The sequence below is a fragment of the Podarcis filfolensis genome (assembly GCF_964270895.1).
Source record: "Podarcis filfolensis genome assembly, chromosome: 7".
NCBI lineage: Eukaryota > Metazoa > Chordata > Lepidosauria > Squamata > Lacertidae > Podarcis > Podarcis filfolensis.
The window spans coordinates 58,323,002-58,345,203 of NC_139603.1; the positions used below are offsets into that span (position 1 = coordinate 58,323,002).

At 39.1% G+C, this 22,202-nt stretch overlaps 1 protein-coding gene across 25 annotated transcripts in view; it reads right to left on the reverse strand.

The window, feature by feature from the left end:
• Positions 1 to 22,202, reverse strand: part of NCOA2 (nuclear receptor coactivator 2) — a 125,636-nt gene that overhangs the window by 14,348 nt on the left and 89,086 nt on the right. For 16 of the 25 annotated variants that reach the window (XR_014550371.1, XM_083623173.1, XM_083623188.1 and 13 more), the window contains 9 exons: positions 21,315 to 21,503; positions 19,521 to 19,622; positions 19,292 to 19,432; positions 14,453 to 14,600; positions 9,447 to 10,710; positions 4,853 to 5,063; positions 3,011 to 3,217; positions 1,752 to 1,970; positions 1,157 to 1,286 (listed from right to left, as the gene is read on the reverse strand). Coding sequence is in view for 24 of the 25 variants with exons in the window: in XM_083623173.1 (XP_083479299.1) it covers positions 1,157 to 1,286; positions 1,752 to 1,970; positions 3,011 to 3,217; positions 4,853 to 5,063; positions 9,447 to 10,710; positions 14,453 to 14,600; positions 19,292 to 19,432; positions 19,521 to 19,622; positions 21,315 to 21,503 (2,611 nt within the window). In the remaining variant the exon portion in view is untranslated. The remainder of the gene's footprint in view (positions 1 to 1,156; positions 1,287 to 1,751; positions 1,971 to 3,010; positions 3,218 to 4,852; positions 5,064 to 9,446; positions 10,711 to 14,452; positions 14,601 to 19,291; positions 19,433 to 19,520; positions 19,623 to 21,314; positions 21,504 to 22,202) is intronic. The other 9 variants (XM_083623182.1, XM_083623191.1, XM_083623169.1 and 6 more) reach the window with 1 other exon arrangement.

Sequence of the window (22,202 nt, forward strand, 5' to 3'; positions counted from 1 at the left end):
CTGCTTTTCTTCCAATGACGCAGCAAACGGGTCTGCAGGAAGGAAGGGAAGATAAAAGTGGCAAGCACAGGGAAAGTGAAGATTCCTTCTCCCACCTGCCACTTTTCTGTTGCAAACGGCACTCTCCCTCCGCAGCTATTCAGAAGGGACTTGGGTTCTCAGAGGCTTGACTTTCAATCTCGAGTTAAGTGTCCACTGTTCACCAAGGCTTTCACTTAATTTTTTCATTAGTCTGGTGCTATTTTTGTGTTGTTTATATGGATGAATTTTATTATTAAAATTTGGTATTGTTTTGATACTAAATTTGATAGGAGGCTTGTATGGTCCCCTTCAGAAATCTTCTTTAGGGAGCATACACACAACTGCAACCAAAACTACAGATTACTTGTATTATTTTCTTGCTATACAAAAGTTATTTTAAGGTACATCTTATGTCTTGAATTAATCAGACTCGCATTACTTATTCTACTCTATTAAAATTTTAGTTACATATTGCCTTACTCAAGTTCCATTTTATATTGATTTCATTATCAAAATTCCATTTTACTTTTAAACTGGTAATGTAAGAATTTTAGAAGTTCTGAACAGTTATTAATATATATTAATCTTATGTTTATTATACATTTGCTACAGATAAATACACTGCTCTTTTTTCTTTTTAGAGAAAAAGGTGCAGGTACTCACCATGAAGTTGTTACATACAGTAAGTACCACACTTTTAACATTTGGGGGGAGGTGCAGGTACTGTGTACCATTGAGTACCCCCAGGGGGGGAAAAGCACTGGCTAAATTAAAAACAAAACAAAACACCACTACAGCTTCAGGTAGAGTTCAACTTTTTAACACCACCTGGAATTCCTAGTTAAGCTGAACTTGTCTCAAGGGGAAAACTCACACAGCTAATCCCAAAAGGAGCAAGGTAGGGTACAGTATACCACTTTCCTCCTCTAAACAAGTCTACCTAACTGACAGTGCCTACATCCATCCACTTTCACTATTCTGATTCGGTGAAGTAAGGCTAGCCAAGGATGGCCAAGACACAATAAACAAATGTATTCAATATGCGCTTGCAAATGTGAAACAGTAGACTTTCCACCTGGATACAGTATATAAATTGAAAGATGTACCAAAGACAACCATTAAATAAAAGACTTACCGGTTCTGATTGCCAAAAGATGTCTGATCTATGGGCAAGATACTGTCTGGCCATGGGGCAGTCTGATTTGGAGGAGCCTGCTGCTGGGTATACTGGGGTCCTCCCATATTCATCTCTAGTTCAGAAGCTCCTGAAGAAAGGAAATCAATAATATATCACATCTCACTGGAACTGGTAATAACTCTTTTAAGAACAATAGCATTGTAGAGTTCACCATGCATACCATCTTTTTCTTAAAACACTATTTACACTTTAAACCCTTAAGGGATCTCTTTTTGCCTGTGGACACTGTGCTCGTGGCAGGACTTGATGGAGCCCAACATTGCAGTTCAGATAACACACAACTCTACAACTCCTAAAGGAAATATAAATCTGTTCCACTGTGTTTACAGAAGTGTGTATATATAATATAATATATATATATATATATATATATATATATATATATATATATATATATATAATAGCACAAGGTATTTTCAAGTTCCCAATTCCTAAACAGCATCTAATTACACTTAGCTACTGTGGTCCTTAACGATGTCATCATGCAAAACCTATTAAAAGCGGAACAGACTACGACCACATTCCAACTTACCCATATTCATGACTTGAGATTGAAGCATCTGCCTTGGACCAGGTTGACTATTAGGTCTCATAGGTAGGCTGGATGTTGGGTTACGTATCATGCCTCCTTGGATTGGCCTGTTCATGGCACTCGTTGTTGGAGCACAGGTCACCCTCACAGCAGCACCTTGGGTTCCCCAATCTCCTGATGGCATGGTAGGCCGAGGAGCATTACTACCCATCATCCCTACTAGAATAAACACAGAAAAGGTTAAATCAAGTATTGAGAGATGTACTAAACTAAGTTTTGATTGTTCTTTGGAAAGTATTTTAGAAATTAGCATACTAAATCATAGCATTTCAAATGCAACACCTTCCTCCAAACCTCCTCCTCTCCAACATAGTCTTTTGATTATGGCGACTGTAGGTTAAATTTTTGGCCTGAGCTAAGTCTGATAAGAATAGACACACCCATTATCTGATTCCATGTAACAGGTCCTTGTATTGACACAACTGTAATTTGCATGAACCGTTTATGATGGCAAAAGAATATGCACTTTCAAAACATAATGTCATGGCAGACATTATGTTTCAGAGATCTCTATAATAAAAATAAATCTATGAGACTTATAAAGAACTTTCACATCTTTTGGAGAAAAATACTGGTTTAATCTCATAGAAGGTAATGGAACTTGTTTCCAAGTAAACAGGATTGCATTTTAAGAAAGGAATCCTATGTACAATTTACATGGAACAAATCCTTCTGAACTCAGTAAGACTTTCTTCCAAACAAATATGCACGGGACTGGGTTCTCAATCCCCAACTCTCAATGACCGTAGCAGTCCCAAATTTCATTTACTGATGGGGTGAGAGGTATCAGAGCCAGGTGCAATCACTATTCCTACTCTTTTCTGTAGAGATCTATCCAGCCAACAAATGATTATATGCGTTTGGATGATCTTGCTTCCCACAAGAAGTAGAAACCTTTTGCTATAATCAAGCCAATAATAAAGTTCTCAAGATGGACTGGTGAGAAGGGGCATGGCAAGCTTCTGGCCTCCCAGCAGTAATATCCCTGCTGCTTACTGGGAGGGAAAGGGGGTGGGGAGGTGAGTCCTGTGGCAATCCAGTGCTCCTGCTGTGGTGCAGTCGCATAACACCAGCCTCCCCTCTCTGGTAAGTGACAATAATGCCATTGCTGGGAGTCCAGTGATGCCGCTCCCCACTAGTCACTCCTGCAGATTCCAGTCCATGTGAAACATCACACAAAAAGGGAGTATTTAAGTTACCTGGGCTACTATTCCCAAGATTTCCTTGATTTCCCATCATTCCTTGACTGCCCATCATTCCGGGCTGAGGTATGACTGAATATGGACTGTTGTTTCTTATGGGTGGGAAAGCTCCAGCACCTGGTGGGTTTTGCAATGCGATGTCAAGTTGTAAATTCTGGTTTGGTAACATCCTTCCCAGCTGAGCTTGCCTTGCATTGGTAAAAGCTAAAAAGAGGGGAAATAGTTGAGAGACTGGAAGTGTAATTTATTTTATTTTTATTTTTTTAAATTGAGATGTTTCAAAACAGCATATACAATATTTCAAAAAGCAACTTGCAGAAACACACACCAATGTAGAAGAGTGAAGAGGCTTATGAATGGCTCATAATATCTTGTCTTATTTCTGAGAGACTAACACAAGAATGTCATGGTTAGAAATATATATTCCACACACACTTTCAAAAGATATATTACTCTTTTTGCATATGTGGATATTTACACAGGGCAATATTCAATTTAAAAAATAAAATGAAGGATACTTCTGCTTAACACACTATTTTACTGAAATAGATCAACACGTATATAGTGGAGGCATCTGTGGCTAGCTGGAAGGTAAATATTTAAACAAAGTATTTTAAGAAAGATTTCTCTGCAACTTTTTGGGACCTGCTTATTTTTAGAAATTGGTTTTCACGCACAAAACTTTGCCTAACAGGGTATTAACCTTGTAATTTACTCACTTCATTTAAAACGAATGCTTTTTTTTAAAAAAAAGGTAATTCAATTAAATTCATTTGAAGCACATGTCCTCCCATTCCCTACTTTTTATAGCTGAAAGCACATTCACTTGCTTGGATTCAACTAGGAACAGTGATTTACAGGCAGATGTAGGTTTCTATGCACAAATCTATTGTAGCAGGTGTGCGGGGAGGGGGGGGAATCCTCAGTGAGTAAACCTGGAGGTGTAGATGGGGTTGTGTGGTTCAGAAACAGAAAAACACACAAACATTATGTTGAAACATGAGAACAGTCGGTGATTTGGAAAGCTGGGTGGGCAGTTAAAAGTCCTAATAGCTCACACTATGAAAAGCTTCTGAGAAAAGGTTCTCATCACAGCAAAACTTGCCTGTTAAGTGAAGCAAGAAGAAGCCCAAACTGTCTGGTGCTGACTTCTTCATTCATTTAAGTTGGTTTGGGAGACCTTTGGACTTCTAGTTATTGCTGAACTACAGCTCCCATAGGTCATGCATGTAGGGCTGATGGGAGGTGTAGTTCAGCAACATCTGGAGGACCAGTGGTTCCCCACACGTGACTTAGGTGATAAGTCATACAGATTTTGAGAGGCTTCATTTCAAGTCTGGGGGTGGGGAGTATCTCCTATACGTATCCCATCATACTTTGCTCACAGGAAGGACTCTGAAAAGCTTTTACGTTCCACGATCAAGTGCTCTCTGTGAAAACCATGATCACAGGAATGCACTTCCCTAGTGACCTCATGGTTTTGTGAAGTACGTCTATTTTACTGTAAAACATCAACTCCTTTACACGGTGTAATATTTCATGTCAATAATGTGTGGCAATTCATGCATTAATGATAGAAATAAAGTAAAAAAATTCTCAGCAAGAAGTACGTATTTTAAATTGACAGTGACTTAGACTTCCTAAGCAGTGCAATATCATGGTTTCAGGAGATGCTACATCTATTTCAAAATGTTGATCCTATGGATTAGAACAGCAGGTGGTGCTGTTTGACTACTGCAGGTTTTTTTAAAGGCGCAGACAATCTGAAAGACCCAGAGGCACTGTTGCAAAGCCTACATTTTTCTTATCACAACAATTTCAGCAACAACTCAGACTCACTGCTTTGAGAGATCCGCATTTGGGGTTTCTGGGCTCCAACAGGTGTGCCGGGGCTGTTTTCACCTGTGATCTGCATGAGGTCATTGATGATGGCTTGTTTGTCAACTGATCCTGCTGAAGTACCTGGCCGGGTATCTGGGAAAAGCTGCGACAACTGGCTATTCTGCAGATCATCTAGAATCTCCTCCAAATTATCTAGCTCGCTGGCAGGCTTTGATGAAACAGAAACAAGAAAACATTCATTTTTCATAGTTTGGACAAGCTCTCTGGCAGTCAAAGTACAAGATAAGAATATGAGCACTTGTATCTTCTATCAATTGGGTTGTCTGATATTTACTCCTAACAAAGCAAAATCTAGTGTGGTCTAGTCTGACATATAGAAAAGGCTGACTGTGTGTCTGCACCCAAAGGCCTCAAGCTTCCCCACCACTGTGCTTTCTGTTAGCACAAAGCAGACCAATTAAAGTTCTCTCCTTAAAGCAAATTGCTAATATTCTTTCCCCAGAGCCCAACCATGAATTGGCAAAGAGATATCTCCAAGGGCTGTAGCTTTCCATGGACGAAACAAAGAATCTTTGTTCAGCAAAAATCAGCATTCTGCCACTATTGTAATTCTGCTCGTTTATGACATGGCTAAAAAACGTTCTATAGAACAGTTACTTCCACATGGCTAAAAATGCTTTACATCTTGCATAGGCTTTTCATTGGTGGCAGAAAAGTACAGCATAGTTTAAAAACATACACAGGTTATCTCCATGTAGTGAGAAATCGCCTACACAGCCGGAATCTTAGTTTGACGGAATGTAAAATTTCCCAATTTACAGGAAGTTACTGGTTTGAGAATCAGGGAAATTTACCAACGTACATGCCGCAGGATGCAAAAAATCTTATGGGGTGAGGAAAGTTTAATTGACTCAAAAATTCTTAAGAAAATTAAAGCTGACCAGGTGAACGAACAACTCAAAAAAGCTCATAATGAATGCAAATATTTTTGTACACGGAACAGCCATAAAATCCTCTCTACAGAATGAACAGGCAACAAGCCAACAAACTGGCAACATGTTAACTACTCCAGATTATTCTACAATCTTCCATACTGCCTCTGGCAGTAGCTGGATAGTTGTGGGAATTTATCTTAAAATGGTACATGGAGCCCTGCCTTGCAAAATGAAGGTTGTATCCCCACCCTCCACAAATACAATTTCAGTCTTTGCAGCACTGATAAATCTTTCTATGAAACATGACAACTATAGAACACACACACAAAATTCAAAAATGAATGCCATGCCTAAGTTTGTTAGTAACTGAGGCTCATTTACTATAATAGAACGTTGGACAAAAAATGTTAAAGCGCAAGTGTTGAGTTAATTGTAAGCTAATTTTTTTAATTAAACAGACTAACAAAGAAATGCAAAGTGTTTAAGATTGTTAAATTTTCCTTTTTTCAATCAAGATATACACTGCAGAGGTCAGAATTTGTTACATCATTAGTTATATTTAATGAGTGCTCACTTTGATAGTACTATGTATTTTATATGAACTTTTCTTGTTCAGTTCCTTATCATTTGTACTTTTACCATTTATATTGTATATTTTATGTTGTGAACGACCCTGATGAAGGGCGGTATACAAATTTAATAAATAATAAATAAATTATGTATATGTTACTATACAAAATCAACAAAAGATGTATCAATGTTTTAAAAAGTTTTATGCAAGTATTTACTTGAAAAATAAGTATTTCAATATACAACAGGCATATACAGAAGCAACTTGAACTATTTTGGACAACTGCCTGTCTATCTGTAAATATATGCATATTTCTCCTAACTAATGTGCATCACTTTGCACTTGCAGGCGCTGAATCCCACCTACCATTCTTTGGCCTAGTGACTCAAACTCTGGAATGATTAGGTGAAATTCAACACCATGCTATAGTGAACATCCATCCCATCAGCGCAAGCATTGCAGCTTGCCGGACAGAACAATCTCTCCTCTTTTCTCCCGCACACTGTTCTGGGGGGTTCTCCCAAATGTGCAGGGCTTGTCCTTATGGGACTGGGTAGATGAATCATGCTCATTCTAGACAACCCACTGACAGCTAGGTATTTTACCATCCTGAATAATATTGAGGAGTACTAGATGAAACACTCTGTCTGGAAGTGCTACCAAAATACAGCAGTCCTGTGTTGTCCCCTACCACTTCTACAATATTTGGGCAAACTCGTGTGTTTCTCAGCATTTCACCACCATCACCATCACCACTCCAAGTAGCAGATAATGATGGGGAACAAAGGCAATTAACCACATGCTACATACAGTCTGGTTAAATGTCATGTGAAGGATTAGATCCAGGGCAGCCATTTTCAGGCCCCATTACTTTGGGATCCCATCTTCCAGTTACTTTTTTATTGAAGGCTTAGGGAGGTATGATTTGGCTAAAATTAGGCAATTTAAGGTCTGGGGCTGTTAGATTTCACTAAGGCCCCTAATCTTTCCTCCCATGATTTGAGCATCAGCTCCAGGACATTCAAGGTAGGATTTAGAGCTGAACCCTGGGCTAAAATTGTACTGTATAAATGAGAAGCTGCCTGATCTTTCAATGAGTACAGACCATCTAGACTACCACCTCCATCTCCTTATTCTGTAATTGTATTTAGGGGGACAGCACAGTGTAGTCACCATTCTAAGAGACATCTGCTGGCACATGACTTGTAGGTAGGGGGACATATAGTTTAAATTTTTAAATTTTTTATTAAATAAGACATGCCAGAAGCATTCAACACTTAAATTTGCCCCAGCACTCTATCTGCTTCTCTGCAGTTTTCCATGTAGCAAACTCAAATGTGAATGCTTCCAAAGCCACCATTTCAATATAAGACCATTCCTATATATAGTTGAATATGTGGTTGAAATTTGGCAGGGACTTCATGTGTTCTATGCTTTTCAAGGGTGAATGTGAGTTAGCGTTCAACGTCCATATTTAAACTGAGGGGGGAAATGACATCAGCACCAGTAAACTGGGTCTACCCTTCTGCTCCTTCCAGCTGCTTTTGCCTATTCCATGCAGCATAAATTGAATTCCCCAACTAATATCCTTGCCACCTGCCTTTTGTCCTTCCATAGCTTAGGTGAGGGAAGGAGGAAAAAGCTCGATTTAAAGAGTCATGTTTATCCAAAAGTTTTTCTCATGATTTCTTTGGAACTATCATTTGTATTTAAAGCTTTGTTGTTTTTAGAAGATATTTAAGCATGAAAATCTACTTCAGTCTCTGTTAATAGGTTTGGAAGAAAAGGGACACATACTGACAAAGTTGGGGGACAGTAATTGTTACCTAAGTTAGAGGACTGCTGTGTAAACACAACACAAATTTATAATTTGACACCAGAACAGGTCTGAGCTACAGGGGCTAGAAATGCTTAGATAACATGACCATTATTACCTCCTATACAAAAACTGATGGTGTACATATAATATACAAGTACTTTTAGAATATATGTTTGACCAAAATCTAGTAGCTAGCTGTAATAAAACTCAGAAACATTAAAAAGGGATGGAGTTGTTTAGAAATGAGTTTGATAGAAAAAAATTCTGAAATACTCAAATCTGTATGCTGGGAAGATGACTATTTAAATAAGCTACCTGGAATAATGCAATTTTTGGTGTTTTAACATGTTTCAAAGTATTTCCTGTTCAGAAAAAGTTACACTAGAAAGGAAAATGTTATTCTTTTTTCCATCAAATTCCTCCTCATAAAATATTTACTCTACTATGACCATGCCATATTTACAATAAAAACTATACATACAAATTAGCCATTATTTTAAACAGATATCACTTCAAAAGTAAAACATAAACAATTCTATCCAGTAGGTATTGCAAAAACATTACCGCTTTTGTTCTAGAAAGGAGGAAAGGATGGGAAGAAGACTCAAGAGGACAGCGGAACAATTTATAATATTCTCTGTCTATCATTACAACAAATGGGTTAAGCTTTGATCTATATTTAGATTATACTTCCTGTAAGTTTATCCTGTACCAGCTATGATTCTTTCACTTTCTCACTCTAGAGTGAGTTTTTGCTGTGTGCTTTTTTTTTGCACAGAAGTATCTATGTCATTTTAGGACACTTTTGTGCAGTTTGCACAATGAACCATTTCGTCCTTCCTCTGTGGAATGCTTTTTTCAAACAGCTCAATGTACTAGCTTTGCATCCCACTACCTCTGAAGTTCCCTTTCGGCATCCTCCTCACAGAAAGCCAGTGTCAGGCACTGAATGTTGCAGGCTTTCTCTAAAAATTGTTGCTTCTTCACGCCTACATTTCCTCCCCAACACCCAGTTGATGTTCTACCAAGAACCACACTGCAAGGTCTAGATTGGCAAGGTCTAGATTGGACTTTTCAGCCAGCCAGGTCTTGGCAATACAAGCAAGGCAACTGCCTCCAATCACAAACATAATCAACCACCCTAGCCAAAACAAAACAAAAAACAACCCACAACCCTGTATAAAGGGAAGACATTGAAGCAAATGAGCAAGGATCATTTCCACGACAAATTTCCTGAATGAACAACAACAAAAAAGAGTCTCTTACCTGTTCATTCGGCTCAAAGCGCATCTCTTCTTTTTCTGTCTTTATAGTTACTGGCTTTGTGCTACTGGAAGGGTCTGTCTTACTGTCCGACCGTTCCAGCTTGGGGGTAATGTCCGGTAAACCAATATCTTTAGTATCATCTTTATCTAGCAAGTAGCGAAGTAGTGCATTTTCTTTCTTCTTGGGACTCACCGGTTCCTGTTTTGTAGTCACCTCTGAACCAGGAGCTGTGCTACTGGTCTCCTGGCTCGGTTCTTTCCCTGTGGCCTCTGCTGTGAGCTTGGCTAAGTCTACAGGAGAACTACTGTCCTGCAAGAGCCTGTGCAAAATTTTATGCTTCTCCTTGAGCGAGGTTCCATGCGTTGAACCAGAACCAGATAAACCTCCCGCGGAGTCCTTGTTAGCATCTCCCATAGCGTTAGACAAAGGTGAAGGCTCCATCTGATCAGATTTGGTGGTCAGCAGCTGTAAGAGCTTTGTCTGGCTTTTGCCATCGTGAAGTCTGTTCTGTCCATCAGGCCTCTCACCAACAACCTGGGGCATGCCATCATTACTTTCTTTCAGTTCTCCTGAATGGCAGACACTCTCGGCTTGTCCAGCTGTACCTTCCGATTGCTCCCCATGAAGTCCAAAGCCATCTTTAGAGTCCAGGCTTCCCATTTTGCTTAGCTGAGGAGGATTCATACTTACAGGGGAATTTTGCAAATTACCCATTTTTACGTCAGGTGAAGCCAAGGATGACCCCAGAGAGACTCCATGCCCCTCGCTGAGAGCCTGAAGTGCATTGAGGGAACTGTTGGTATAACTATGGCTATTTCCTGTGCTGCTGCAAACCCCAACAGGTGAATGCAAGCTTCCTGCAGGGGAAAACTGACTGGGTGGGATCCGAGGACTGCCTGCCACTCCCGGACTCATACGGTGCCGTGGGGATAGCATGGAGTTTGGCTGACCTGGTGTCATGCCAGGGCTGTTTTGAGAGGGACTATTCATTTTTAGTGCATAGTTACTACCCTGAGGAGTGGATGCTTGTATACTTGACACATGGTTCATCCCGCCTGAACCACCAAACCTGCTTGCTGGCATGCCCATTTGTTCCTTCGGGCCATTTATGGCAAAATTCATATTGCTACTGATGGTCATATCCTGACCTGGATTCCCACTGCACATGGCCTGATGGGCAGGACTGCTGGAGCTAATTGGGTTCAATGGCTTTCCCATTGCTTGTCCAGTTAAATCCTGGTTCATTCCACAAACATTCTGTTCCCTGAAACAGTAAAAAAGAACAAAAACATTATTAAAATTTACATTTTAAATATGATTAATAAAATACACAATTGATAAAATAAAGATTTGACAATCCCAAAGGCAAAGATGGACATAGCATTTGTTTTATCTTGATGTATTCCTAAGCCTGGGGCCTCTACTAGCATTTCTTTATCTTGTTCATAATGAAAGAAAGAGAAAAGAAACAAACAGAAGCAATTACCTTTTTGACAAAGACCATTGCTTTTTCTATTTTACAGATGAACAAAGACAATTTGCTGGAGGTTGCTGGTATCCACTGCATGAGGGAGCCAGACCCTAAGGCCCTGAGGTAATGTGGAGACCTATAGTGGATGCAACTAGACACTCAGTAGCCACACACTTGCACAGGACTGAGTTATAAGCCCCTCCAGCTAAGAATGCTGGTCCCCTCCTCCATGCAACAACACTCAACAGGAGATAGTGGTAACTGTCATGACCTGAGCCTTTTTCAGAGAATGAGCTTGTGGATTCAGAAGCACCTAACCAGCTGGAAGTGCTTCTGCAGGAAGAATCCTTGGTGCCAGCATCCTTCTGGCCAAGGACATCATGTCCCTTGAGAACTCTACCTCAAAACTCCTACAGCAGCCACAGCCTTCTCTGCTCTTCAGAGAAATCAACTGCTAAAGCAGCCTGGGCCCCTTTAAATGAAGTTTCTTCTCAGCAACAGAGAAATAGCTGCAGCTCCTATTTAAGGCTCAATCTGAAGAGCCCTGCTGCTGAAGCAACATCTGAGCTCTGCTCTCATGAAATATTGAGGCTAAGCACTGCACAGAGCTATCCAGGCAACCCTTGCTTCACTTGACAACAGAACCATCGTCTCAACAAACCATCTCACTGAATCACCACTGACTGTGGAAATATATTTATTTTGGCAAGGAACCCAAATGAGTTAACAGCTGGAAATGGATTCCATGGCTCTTGGGTTCATTTCTGTCTTAACAGATATCTTAATATCACATAAGAGAGAAAGCTCCAATTAGATATCTACAAGTTTGTTCTGATAGCAAATAAAGTTTTCACTATTTTGATTATATAAGAGAGAATCAGACAAATCCACTTCTGAAAAAAGAAAGCAGAAAGAGGATAGGCATTTGTTGACAGTCTGAAAGTAAACGAACAGGCCTTTTACAGCCTTGAAACTGCTGCCCCATTTGCCAACAAGAGTTACAGTAAAAAGCAAGTTTTAAAAGTCATCTCAAAGTACAGCCAAAAAAAATTACAACACTGCTTTAAGTATGGAAGCCAAAAAAACTACAGTACAGCAAACAAGTTCAGAATGAGATCAGCATAGTTAGAGAAAGATTTTGTGGGTACATGCAAGCTAAAGAATGTGTAAGAAGGACAGAGATGGGGGGAAGAGGAGGTTTTTCCAGATGACTAAAGTGTGCTCCAACCAAATATTATCCCTTGTAGAATAATCCCACAGGTAAACAGCACGTTATTCCATATGTATTCAATAAATGACTTGGAGTGAGAAGAGGGGGAGAAAACTGTATTACCAGCCCAAAACTATTTGTTTAAAAACAAAAGGTTGTTAAATGTACACTGCAGCATGAGCATTGGTAGCACAAATCTTCCAATCCAAATATTCTGTGAAGTAGGGAACTCTGACTATTCTAGTGGCTGCCGGCAGTGGAGAAGAGAGATATAAGGTAATTAGCAGGGAAGCTTTGGGGAAAGATCTCCACCCACTACTTTAGGAAACCACTGGACAAGCAGTGATGGCGGCTGTGTGGAGACTGCAGATTAAATCTCCTCTGTGCAGCAGCATATCTCTAAACAGTTTATAAAAAACAGAGAGACATGTCCCTATATCTTCTACCATTTGGGATTTTCAGTGCGTGCAGGTAGGAGAAACCGAGCAAGTGCTATTTGGGGATGCCTTAAATCTCATGCAGGGGAGCCTACCATAGGAACCTGGAGAAAGAAGATTTGCCTTGAGATCCACTGCTTAAAATCTCAGGGTAAGTTTTCTTCCCACACTTTCCTGGATTGAAGCATCTAAGGAAGCAAAATAGCTTCCTTGCACTGCCTCTCTCATCATTTCCCCATGCTGAGAGCAACAGCATACAGGTGAACCACATTCTACACAGTAGCACTATCTAGGGAAGAATCACATTTTTCAGGAACAAGATATTACTGTTTGAAAATACATTTCTTGAGAGAAGATATGTGCATGAAATCTCTTTGAAGACTATCCAAGTTTAGTTTTCTTTGCAGATTTTCTTTTGCACATAAGGTTTTTGTTCTGTTATAAATTTACACTGAATAACATCTGTAGTCAGTTCCTCTCTCCAGACTTAAAAACGGGAGCTATCAATGCCGCCCCCCAAAAAAACTTTCTTAAAAATTATAAGTTTGCTAAATTACTGAAAGAACACTGAAGGAAAAGTGCTTTATGAACAAACTATATTTAATAGAGTTTTGGCACTGGTTTAAACATTCCTTTGCAGGGTTTGCACTGAAAGTTCTACAGCTGAAACATTTAAACTTTGCCCTGCTAGTGGCATGAGAACTAGAAAGAAAAGCTGAGGAGGAAGAGAAACTGTCCAGTCAATTCTTGTTAGCATGAGATGACTAAAATGAAAGGGGAAACTTTGTTTAAAAATGCACAAAACTCCCAAAGGTTCATGTTAATCTACTGTTTCTCAGATTGCATTATAAGCTAGAAAAACTTAACTTTCTTGTAAGTATGTGCCCTGTAGCCTGGCAGTTTTTATTTAGCTTGCTGCCTCATCAGCCACCTTCAAAATATAAAAAGGTCCCCTTAACTCCAACAAAAACAGTTCTGAATTGTTTAAACAGCAATGTTCAGAGGGTATAGTCAAAGTCAGTAAAGTCTTTTTTTGTACAATGTTCAGCAGCTAACAGATAAACAACAACGAAAGATAATTCTTATTAAAACTTATGCATAGTTCATAATTGAGTCTGACACAAATATGCAATTGCTTCTCATAACCAAGCACTGAACTTTTCATATTTAATGAATAGAAACTGCAGATTCTGAAGAAAAAACTGTCATTTCCCTTTGTCTATATTCTTCATTTTTTTGTCCCATAATGATCTCTCTTGGAAGAGTGAAGGAGATGTTGAACTGGAACAATGGTGAATGTTTACATGCAAGGATGTGTTGTCCAAACAGTTCTCTTAAGTGCTTATAAAGTTTCTTACAAAACAATATCATTAGTACATACAAGAAAACTGTTCAGATTTCCCAATAGCGAAACCCTTCAAACCCCAGAATGAGCCTGAGTTGAGAATGCAACCGGTCCTGCAAGGATTTCCATGCCTGTACACAAAGTGAGGGGCTCAACCTACCAAATGTACTACATGAAGTATTATGATTTTATCTTATGTGGTACGTTAAAATTAAGTGTGGTCAAAGTAGATTGTGGATATCAAAGTGATAAAACAGCTTTTAAACACAAATCTGTATCTTCAACTGCAGTCCCAAATTCTTGTGGTTGGTTGGAAGCACTATTTAAATAATTGGTATTTACTTACAAACAAGTGGACTAGGATGTTTTCTTTACAAAACAGAAACCATTAAAATCAAAACTATATTTTACTGTCATGCTACACCCAATATAGCTAAAGGGGGCTATTGCAATAATGCTTGATAAATTATGTACTCTTCCTGCAGCTGTTCTTAGGATGTGAGGTTGAAGATTTTTCAAGGCAGCAAAAATTGTATAAATTACCTGTGAAGCATATGCAAGGATATTACAAGCTGAGGTTCACCAGTAGTCTGAGAACGGATGAGCTTGCTCTTCGTTTGGGCAGCAACTATGTTGCCGTCAGACAAGGAAAATCGATAAACAGGACTGAAAGCTAGTCCCTGCCTCAGCACTGTAAACAAGGAGAAACAAGAAAAAAGTAGTAAGAAATCCAGGCTGCAGGATAATCCACATGAAAATGTGGACTCTGTTTTCATTGCCTTCTTTAGAAAGCTAGAAAAAAATCTGCATTTTCTTTTGCAAAATCAGCAAGGCTGTGTTAAAGGAAAAGCTAATGTTTTGCAGATTAAGACCAAAGTGCAACTGCAGTAAAGTATTAACCGAAAGAGTGAGTTAGAGACGGTGCCAGCATTGCAAAAACAGTGCACTTACCTGTGAATTTTCTCTTCATGGAGAATAATCTAAAATAAGAATGATTTCCACCTGTTCCAACCAGAGGAGACAGTGACTCACAACTGAAATTAACTTGCCAGGGACAAAGCTAGTCACAGCTAGCTTCCTGACATGTCTCCAGATAATTATTACAAAGCATTCTAGCCCATTCTGCTTTAGACAAACTAGCAAAGTACACTGACTGGGATAAATTTGTTAACCAGGAGCACACCTTAGAATGATACAATATACGGACTAGCATCCCAAGGGATGGAAAATTCTCCCCGAACATATGCCAACTTGAGCCATGACATGACTAGGAAGGGGAGAATAGTTTGTCTACAACTTAATCAGGCCTTCCTGCAATTAGCTGGAGATGGCAGAAAAATGAGCAGTGTGGCAGTGAGGTAACCTGGAGCAAAACCTGGGGCCAGCCTCCTACATCTGTCCCCCAAATGCTCTCAGTAGAAAACACAGCCTATTTAAGTAAAGGGAAGAATATCAACATAATATATATATTATATAGTTTATAGTATGTTCTGTAGCTAGGCAAACCTACTTTAATGGAAAATGTTCATTTCACATTCCAACATGAGGATATCACAGAACATCATGGTTTCTAGAAACATCATTTACAATTGCTAAACTGGAACAAAAATGCTCAACCAATTGCCTAATACAGACAAAAAGTCATTTATTACAATAGACAGGTAATCTACTTGAATGACATCTTCCTTGCTTTCATTTTGGCAAGCTTATCAAGTAAACTGACAAAAGAGATTTGGTAGCAAGCTTACTTTGTGCTGAGAGCTTAGCAGTGCCCCTTTCTTGCCCTGTGGGAGATCACAGGTGATCCTCAACAAAATTCAGTTTACTTAAGGTGTTCTCACCTAATGCAACCAATATGCAGATGCATTCTTTGGGTAACGTGTATTTCTGGGGGGAGGGGGGAATTCCAAGTCTTTGGCATAAATTTAGTGTGAAATGGAATAGGATTGGAATTCCAACTGAAAAAAGGTAGGCCCTAGTCTAGGGGTGAGCAAACTTTTTCAGCAGGGGGTCGGTCCACTGTCCCTCAGACCCTGTGTGGGGTCGGACTATATTGGGGGGGGGGGGAGAAAAAAGAACAAATTCCTATGCCTCACAAATAACCCAGAGACGCATTTTAAATAAAAGCACACATTCTACTCAAGTAAAAACACGCTGATTCACGGACTATCCGTGGGCCGTATTTAGAAGGTGATTGGGCCGGATCCGGCCCCCAGGCCTTAGTTTGCCTACCCATGCCCTAGTCCCACAGACTATGGCCGCATATGCTCTCCTGTAAATTTCTATCATCAAAGTCTTTTGAAGAAGAAATATTGCCTAGTGCCAAACCTTTTTACTTTCATGAGTCTACATATAATTTTATTAAATAATTTTACTTAGTTCAACAAAAATGGGATTTTTCTTGCACATGCCTCCCCTAAATCTGTCTTTCAGGATTTGAACACTGACACAAGACACTTTTAAGTTGCACTGCAAAAAAAATGTGCTTTTCCAGATCTGGAATTTCAATTTTGCCCCATCTTTAAATGAAAACAATGAGTTACCAGCTGGTTTATTTTAATGTTTTCTTCACTGTGAAACCTGATAAACTAGTTTCAATTCTTGATTTTCCTGAACTGGCTGAAAACTCCTTCATACTTGTGTATATGCCTATCCTATGAAGTTATATTTATGCCTCTCCCTTAACCATCTCCACATTTTGAACACACAATGCTGAAAAACAAGAGTTAAGGTTTAAAATATTTATCTTTGACAACATCTCTCTGTCAATCACGTAGTAGATCAAGTAACATTCAGACTCTGACAATGCTAGACAAGTTTTTTTCCCTCCCCCAGTCTTGCAACACTGGTATGGTAAGATTTTCCCCTGTTCCTGCCTCAAAGTTTTCTATCGTGCTACTACATTTTAAATTATTATTTTGGCACAGGAAAACAGGAAACACAAGTTAAACAGCCAGAAGAGTTTATGTAGAGTAGGAATGCAAAGAAAAACAAAGCCTGTTAACTGTGGCATACTGTAAAGTAAAATTTCACACTGAAGGTATGTCATTGTTTCAGTCTAACCTTTGGGCAGAACTCTCAGCAGCAGCAGTGCTTTTAGTTCAGAGCAGGAAATTCCAACACTCCCTTGTCAACAACTCTGATGTTAAAAACGCTGAAGTTAATCCATTTTTAAAACTGGGTGTGTGTATTCAAATCCACAGCTACAGATTTTGTTTAGGGTTTTTTTAAAAAAAAGATGTCATGTGACAAATTACTTCCAATTAAAGTTAAAGCTTGCCAAATGAAAAGAAGAGAGACATACGCTCTGGGCAGCTTAAACCAATACAGTAAAACAAAATAAAGCATTTTGATTTAGTTTCGTGTAACATGGAATTAGCAGGACATTTTGCATTGAATTTGGGGTGTACAGAAAAGCACGTTACCTGTCCTATTTATGAATGAAAGTAGGTTTTTGTTAAAACCAAGGGGGAAAATACTCAATGTGATTCTCAGGACTTTGCTTGACACTCTTCACTTAGTCAAATTTCAGAAGGCACCTCAAAGTGTTTTCTGGCACTGACCCAGGGTTAGTGCATGCCATCTTCACAACATACAAAGCTAGAGTCATAATGACTGTCCTAATGCTTCATCTGTTGGTTCAACAGAACATGGGTATAAACCCGATGGGTTGAGAGTTCACGGCACTGGAGCTCAAAGCAATTTCATGTGCACACCACATGAGGTAGAGCGATACATCCTTCTAAAGTGATGACAAAGCTGCAACATGTATGCTAAATTAGCTTCTTAAGAGTATGCAGCCTACTGTAGCAGAAGAGGTTCTAATAAGATGGAAAATAATTAAATTTCCTCCAAACTTTAAGTCACAATCCAGTATATAGACAGGGCTTTCATCTTTTCTCCTCAGCAAGCAGCCCCTCATGGTGTGGCAAGCGGAGATTCTAAAGGTCTAAAGCACAGGAAAGTGCAACTTCAGGAAAGAAGACGCTCAAGAGCATTCACCAGGCAACCTCATGTTTTCAGGCCTTAATGTTGAATTTAACCCTATTCTCCATAGAAGACACATGAACTAACTAATGACTTAATTCTTGACACTTTCTTTCAGTGCAGCCTTTCAGAAATGAGTAGTGCTTTCAAGATGGATTTATTGAGGACTGAAGATCCAGTCCTTATTACACTTTAAATCACTTTCTATATAATTTGTGCCTTGTTTAGCAGTTATCACATTTTACCCCAGATGATAATAGGAGTAGCACAATGAATGAACCAAACTGTTTCAAAAGACCACTATGAAAGCACAGAACATTAAAATAACCCAACAGAGAAGGGGACAGATTTAAAGGAGAGATGGGGAACCAGCAAAATCTTTGTGGAAACTGCAGCTTGGGTGGGAAAAGACCAAATGTAAAAAAGGCTTTGTTCAACCCCAACTGCTTTATTTTTTGGAGGCAGGAGGAGGGAATGGAAATCTATGTGCTATGTGTATGGGTGGCATAAGTGGGGGGTGGCCATGACCAGTTTGTGCATTTCCACACTTGTTATGGCCCAGCCTATCACTGACATGCAGTCCTCAGAGAGTTGGCCAAAAGGGAATGCAACCTTGAACTGAAAAAGGTTTCTCACCCCGCTTTACTGGAACCTTTAATTAGGATAAATTAATACATTTGCATTTTTCAAACATCTCCGGGGAAAGTGTCACATGACATTTCATTAGTCACTGCATGACACACAAAGTACTTTCTTATTAAATGTATTGCACAAAACAGCTCTCTTGTCCAAATTGTGCCGTCGCCTAATCCAAGTAATTCCTCAGGAGTAAAAAGACATTGACGGGAAAGATACATCATTTGGTGGTTCAAAATTTACATAAGCTCTCTAGATTCATATTTGGGTCAGTCAGATTCCGTTTGATCACATTCCCTTCTTCCTCAGTTGTCTATTCTATTTAAAGTATTTTCATCTATTTAAAGTGTTTTCATCAACAACAGTGCTTAGATGTATTCTGAAAAGAATCAAGCAGGCCAATCTACAGCTCATGGGGTTTTCAATATACCTAGGACAGACTTCTTCATCCACTGAAATGTTGATTTTAATTGGTTTGCTGATTTAGATTTATATTTGTAGTCCATCTAGAGTATAATTTATCATGGACAACTGAGATATAAATGTCCAGATAAATAAAAAATATATAAAATGTAGACAGTTCTACCGACACATGAAGCAGTTTCTGATATTGCAGCTAATGGGGAAGGCTTTGCACTTCTTAGCACTCCATGTCTGCATTGTATTGGAGCTGCTGTATGATTTCTGGATCATGACTTGCCAAAAGTTTGTGCTCTTCTTTCCGTTGTAAACATTCTTGAAGAAACAATGGATCCTTACCCTCCTGATGATGCCTCTTGGCAAAAGACATATCTCCCTCATGCTGTGCATAGAATCTCTGGATGCACCTTCTCACCACATCTTCCCAGCCAGGTTTCATAGCTGCTCGCATGGTACTAGTGTCAAGTGAAGTTATCTTGCCTGAAGGTATATAAGGCTGTTATTAGAAACCTACACCTGTTTTTTGTTGTTTTAATAAAAGAAGATTTGACTTGCACTTTCACAGTACCTTGCAGATCTTGACGAGTGCTAAATGTCTCTGATGAGGGCAGAAGTGGCCTTTCCTTCATTGGAACTCTTCTTGCCACACAAATCAAGCAAGACTGAAGATCTTAAATGGGACAAAATTATTTTTAATTGGAGGAAAAGGTTTGCTAAATCTATGCTAGACCATATAATTTATTTTTTTAAAACTTACACTAAAACAACAAAGATAAAAATATGACATGCAGAACTGATTATTTCCTTATTGTACCTTCATCCGACAGACCCCTTAAGAATACGTAAATGGATTTTCAATCTGCTCACTTTGCTTGCTACACTACATTCAAAATACAACAACAAAGACCTAAATGTATGTGGGAGACAAAACCTAAGTGCTAAAAACCTTACTCTAACCCTTTTTGTGACACCTCTTGTCTCACACCACCCATTCCTTCTCTGCTACTCCACATCCATAAGGATAGCAATCCAAATCTCTTCTCAAGCTCAAAGGGCATAGCAATAACCAAACCGGTTCCTTAGATCTATCCTTAGATTCTATCACTTCGAAACATGATAGCATCACATTAGCAATTCCCCCCCCCCCCGGACTTCTCCAAATAATAAAAAGTGTCTCCCAAATCTTTTGTCCTTCCTCTCATGCTTAGCGTCATATAAATAGCCTCACATTCAGACATCCCCAATTCAATCCCCAAAACTCCCAACCAAAAGATGAGTAATAACCACACCACAATAACTGTCATACATTTGATAGCTAGTGCTCCTGCTCCCTTCTATTACTTCCATGAATTACAAACAGGAAATTTTAAAACACCTACAATGCCAAATGTATAGATGTCTAACAAGCAGGTCTCAAGCACTCCCTGAACAACCCCAAAGCATTAAAACCTAAGGGGTCCTTGCCTGGCAGCTGCCCAAGAGCCAAATGGATGTCTGAGTAGATCAGAGAAAAGTAGAAAATGGTCTACACACCAGTTAAAGCCACTCCAGTGATAGTGAAAGCATTCTGACTTGGGTCACTCATACTCCAACCACAATAACATTAAAGTGTAGATTAGTTTCAGTGTGTTGGAAAGACCATTATAAAAAATAAGCAGCTGCATTTATTTTCTCTCTCACCTGGGTACTGCATACATCTGGAATGCTGCAGTTTAAATATTTCATTCAAAACACATGCCATGTGTGAAGACACTTTGGGAATATTTATAAACTTGAAACATTTCAAAGCTGCAGTACCTCAAAAGTGAATCTCATATTTCAAGATAAGCCAAAAGAAAAGAATAAGCAATTTTGTAGACTGTAAAACCGTAATTTCAGGAAACTAAAAGAAGGGGAAGTGCAGTGTTTCCAAAGAAAAAAAAATCAGTGGGCCAGTTCTGCTTATGCTTTATTCACTGCAGCAAATCCCACCACAATTTCTCCCCTAATTTCTATGCACACCTATTTTGGAGGGAGTGCCAGTGAAAAGAGTAGGACCCTGTTTAAGGTCACACCAAAATAGTTTAGATGAATTAACTTCCAAAATATGCTTATGATATACAAGAAGCAAACTATATGTATGCATATCTACACATAATGCTGCCAGTGTTAAAAAAAAGAAGGCTCATCTACTGTACTTGTTAATTAGATACTTTGGAAAGGGTCAGAAAAAATACACATTTCCACCTAAACAATGAGTGCCTGTCACAGAGACAAAGACAACAATGTAAGTACCATTAATTTAGGTTAAAGAAGCCTCAATCAGGGAGGGTTAAAGGAAAGACTGAACATAAAACAATCTCATAAAGTATGTTCTGATTACCTTCACCTTCTTCTTTGATGGACTTTGGTTGAGAAACAGCAAAGCACTGCATAGTTTCATATTTCTGATGTGCTTCCTGGTTATCATGGCCTTCTTCTTCAGAATCAGTTAAAGGTTTTACCAACATTCGGCAGTTAAAGGTATGGCTGTTGCGTCTAGGAGCTTCACCAGACCAAGGTCCTCCATTCACTAAGAAAAAGAAATATAATACAGAATGACTAGGTACTGGGCAAGATATTCTGTTTGACCATCTTTAAAATATTAAAGGTGATCTAGCTCTTGGGAAGAGGAGGGGTGAAAATCCTGTAAACAGTTTTAATAATAACCAACAAGGGGGATAAACTAACAAAGCTGATGACTTATAGAGCTCCTTCAAATGTTTTTGTTGCACAGCATACACTTCTTGACCTATGTACTTGCCACATAATAAACAAACACTCACTCCATACTTCAAAAGTGCCAGTGCATGTGTTTTCCACATGTCAAGATTATCTCACCGTAGGGAGAGAGAAAAACAGTTGAAGCAGCTTTCCGAAAGCAAGTGAGAGAAAGTGGAATGTCAGGATTTGTTATGTTAATAACTGTAAAAAAAATAAAATTTTGGAGCTGGAAACCCCACAACCACCTTTGGAGACAAAAATAAAAATACTTATTCCTACAGCCTTTCAACCTTCTATAATAAGAAAGTTGATTCTAGACATAATCTGCACCCACCTTCACTAAGATTTAAAAAAGGAAAAATAGCATGAGAAATCTTGACTACTGAGGTCATAGCAGGGATGGCTAACCTTTTTCGGCCAACGGTTACAGTAACCCATGGTCAACCCTCTGAGGCTGTGTAGCAAAGGACGTTTTAGGAACTTGAGGCACACATAAAACCTTTTGGCA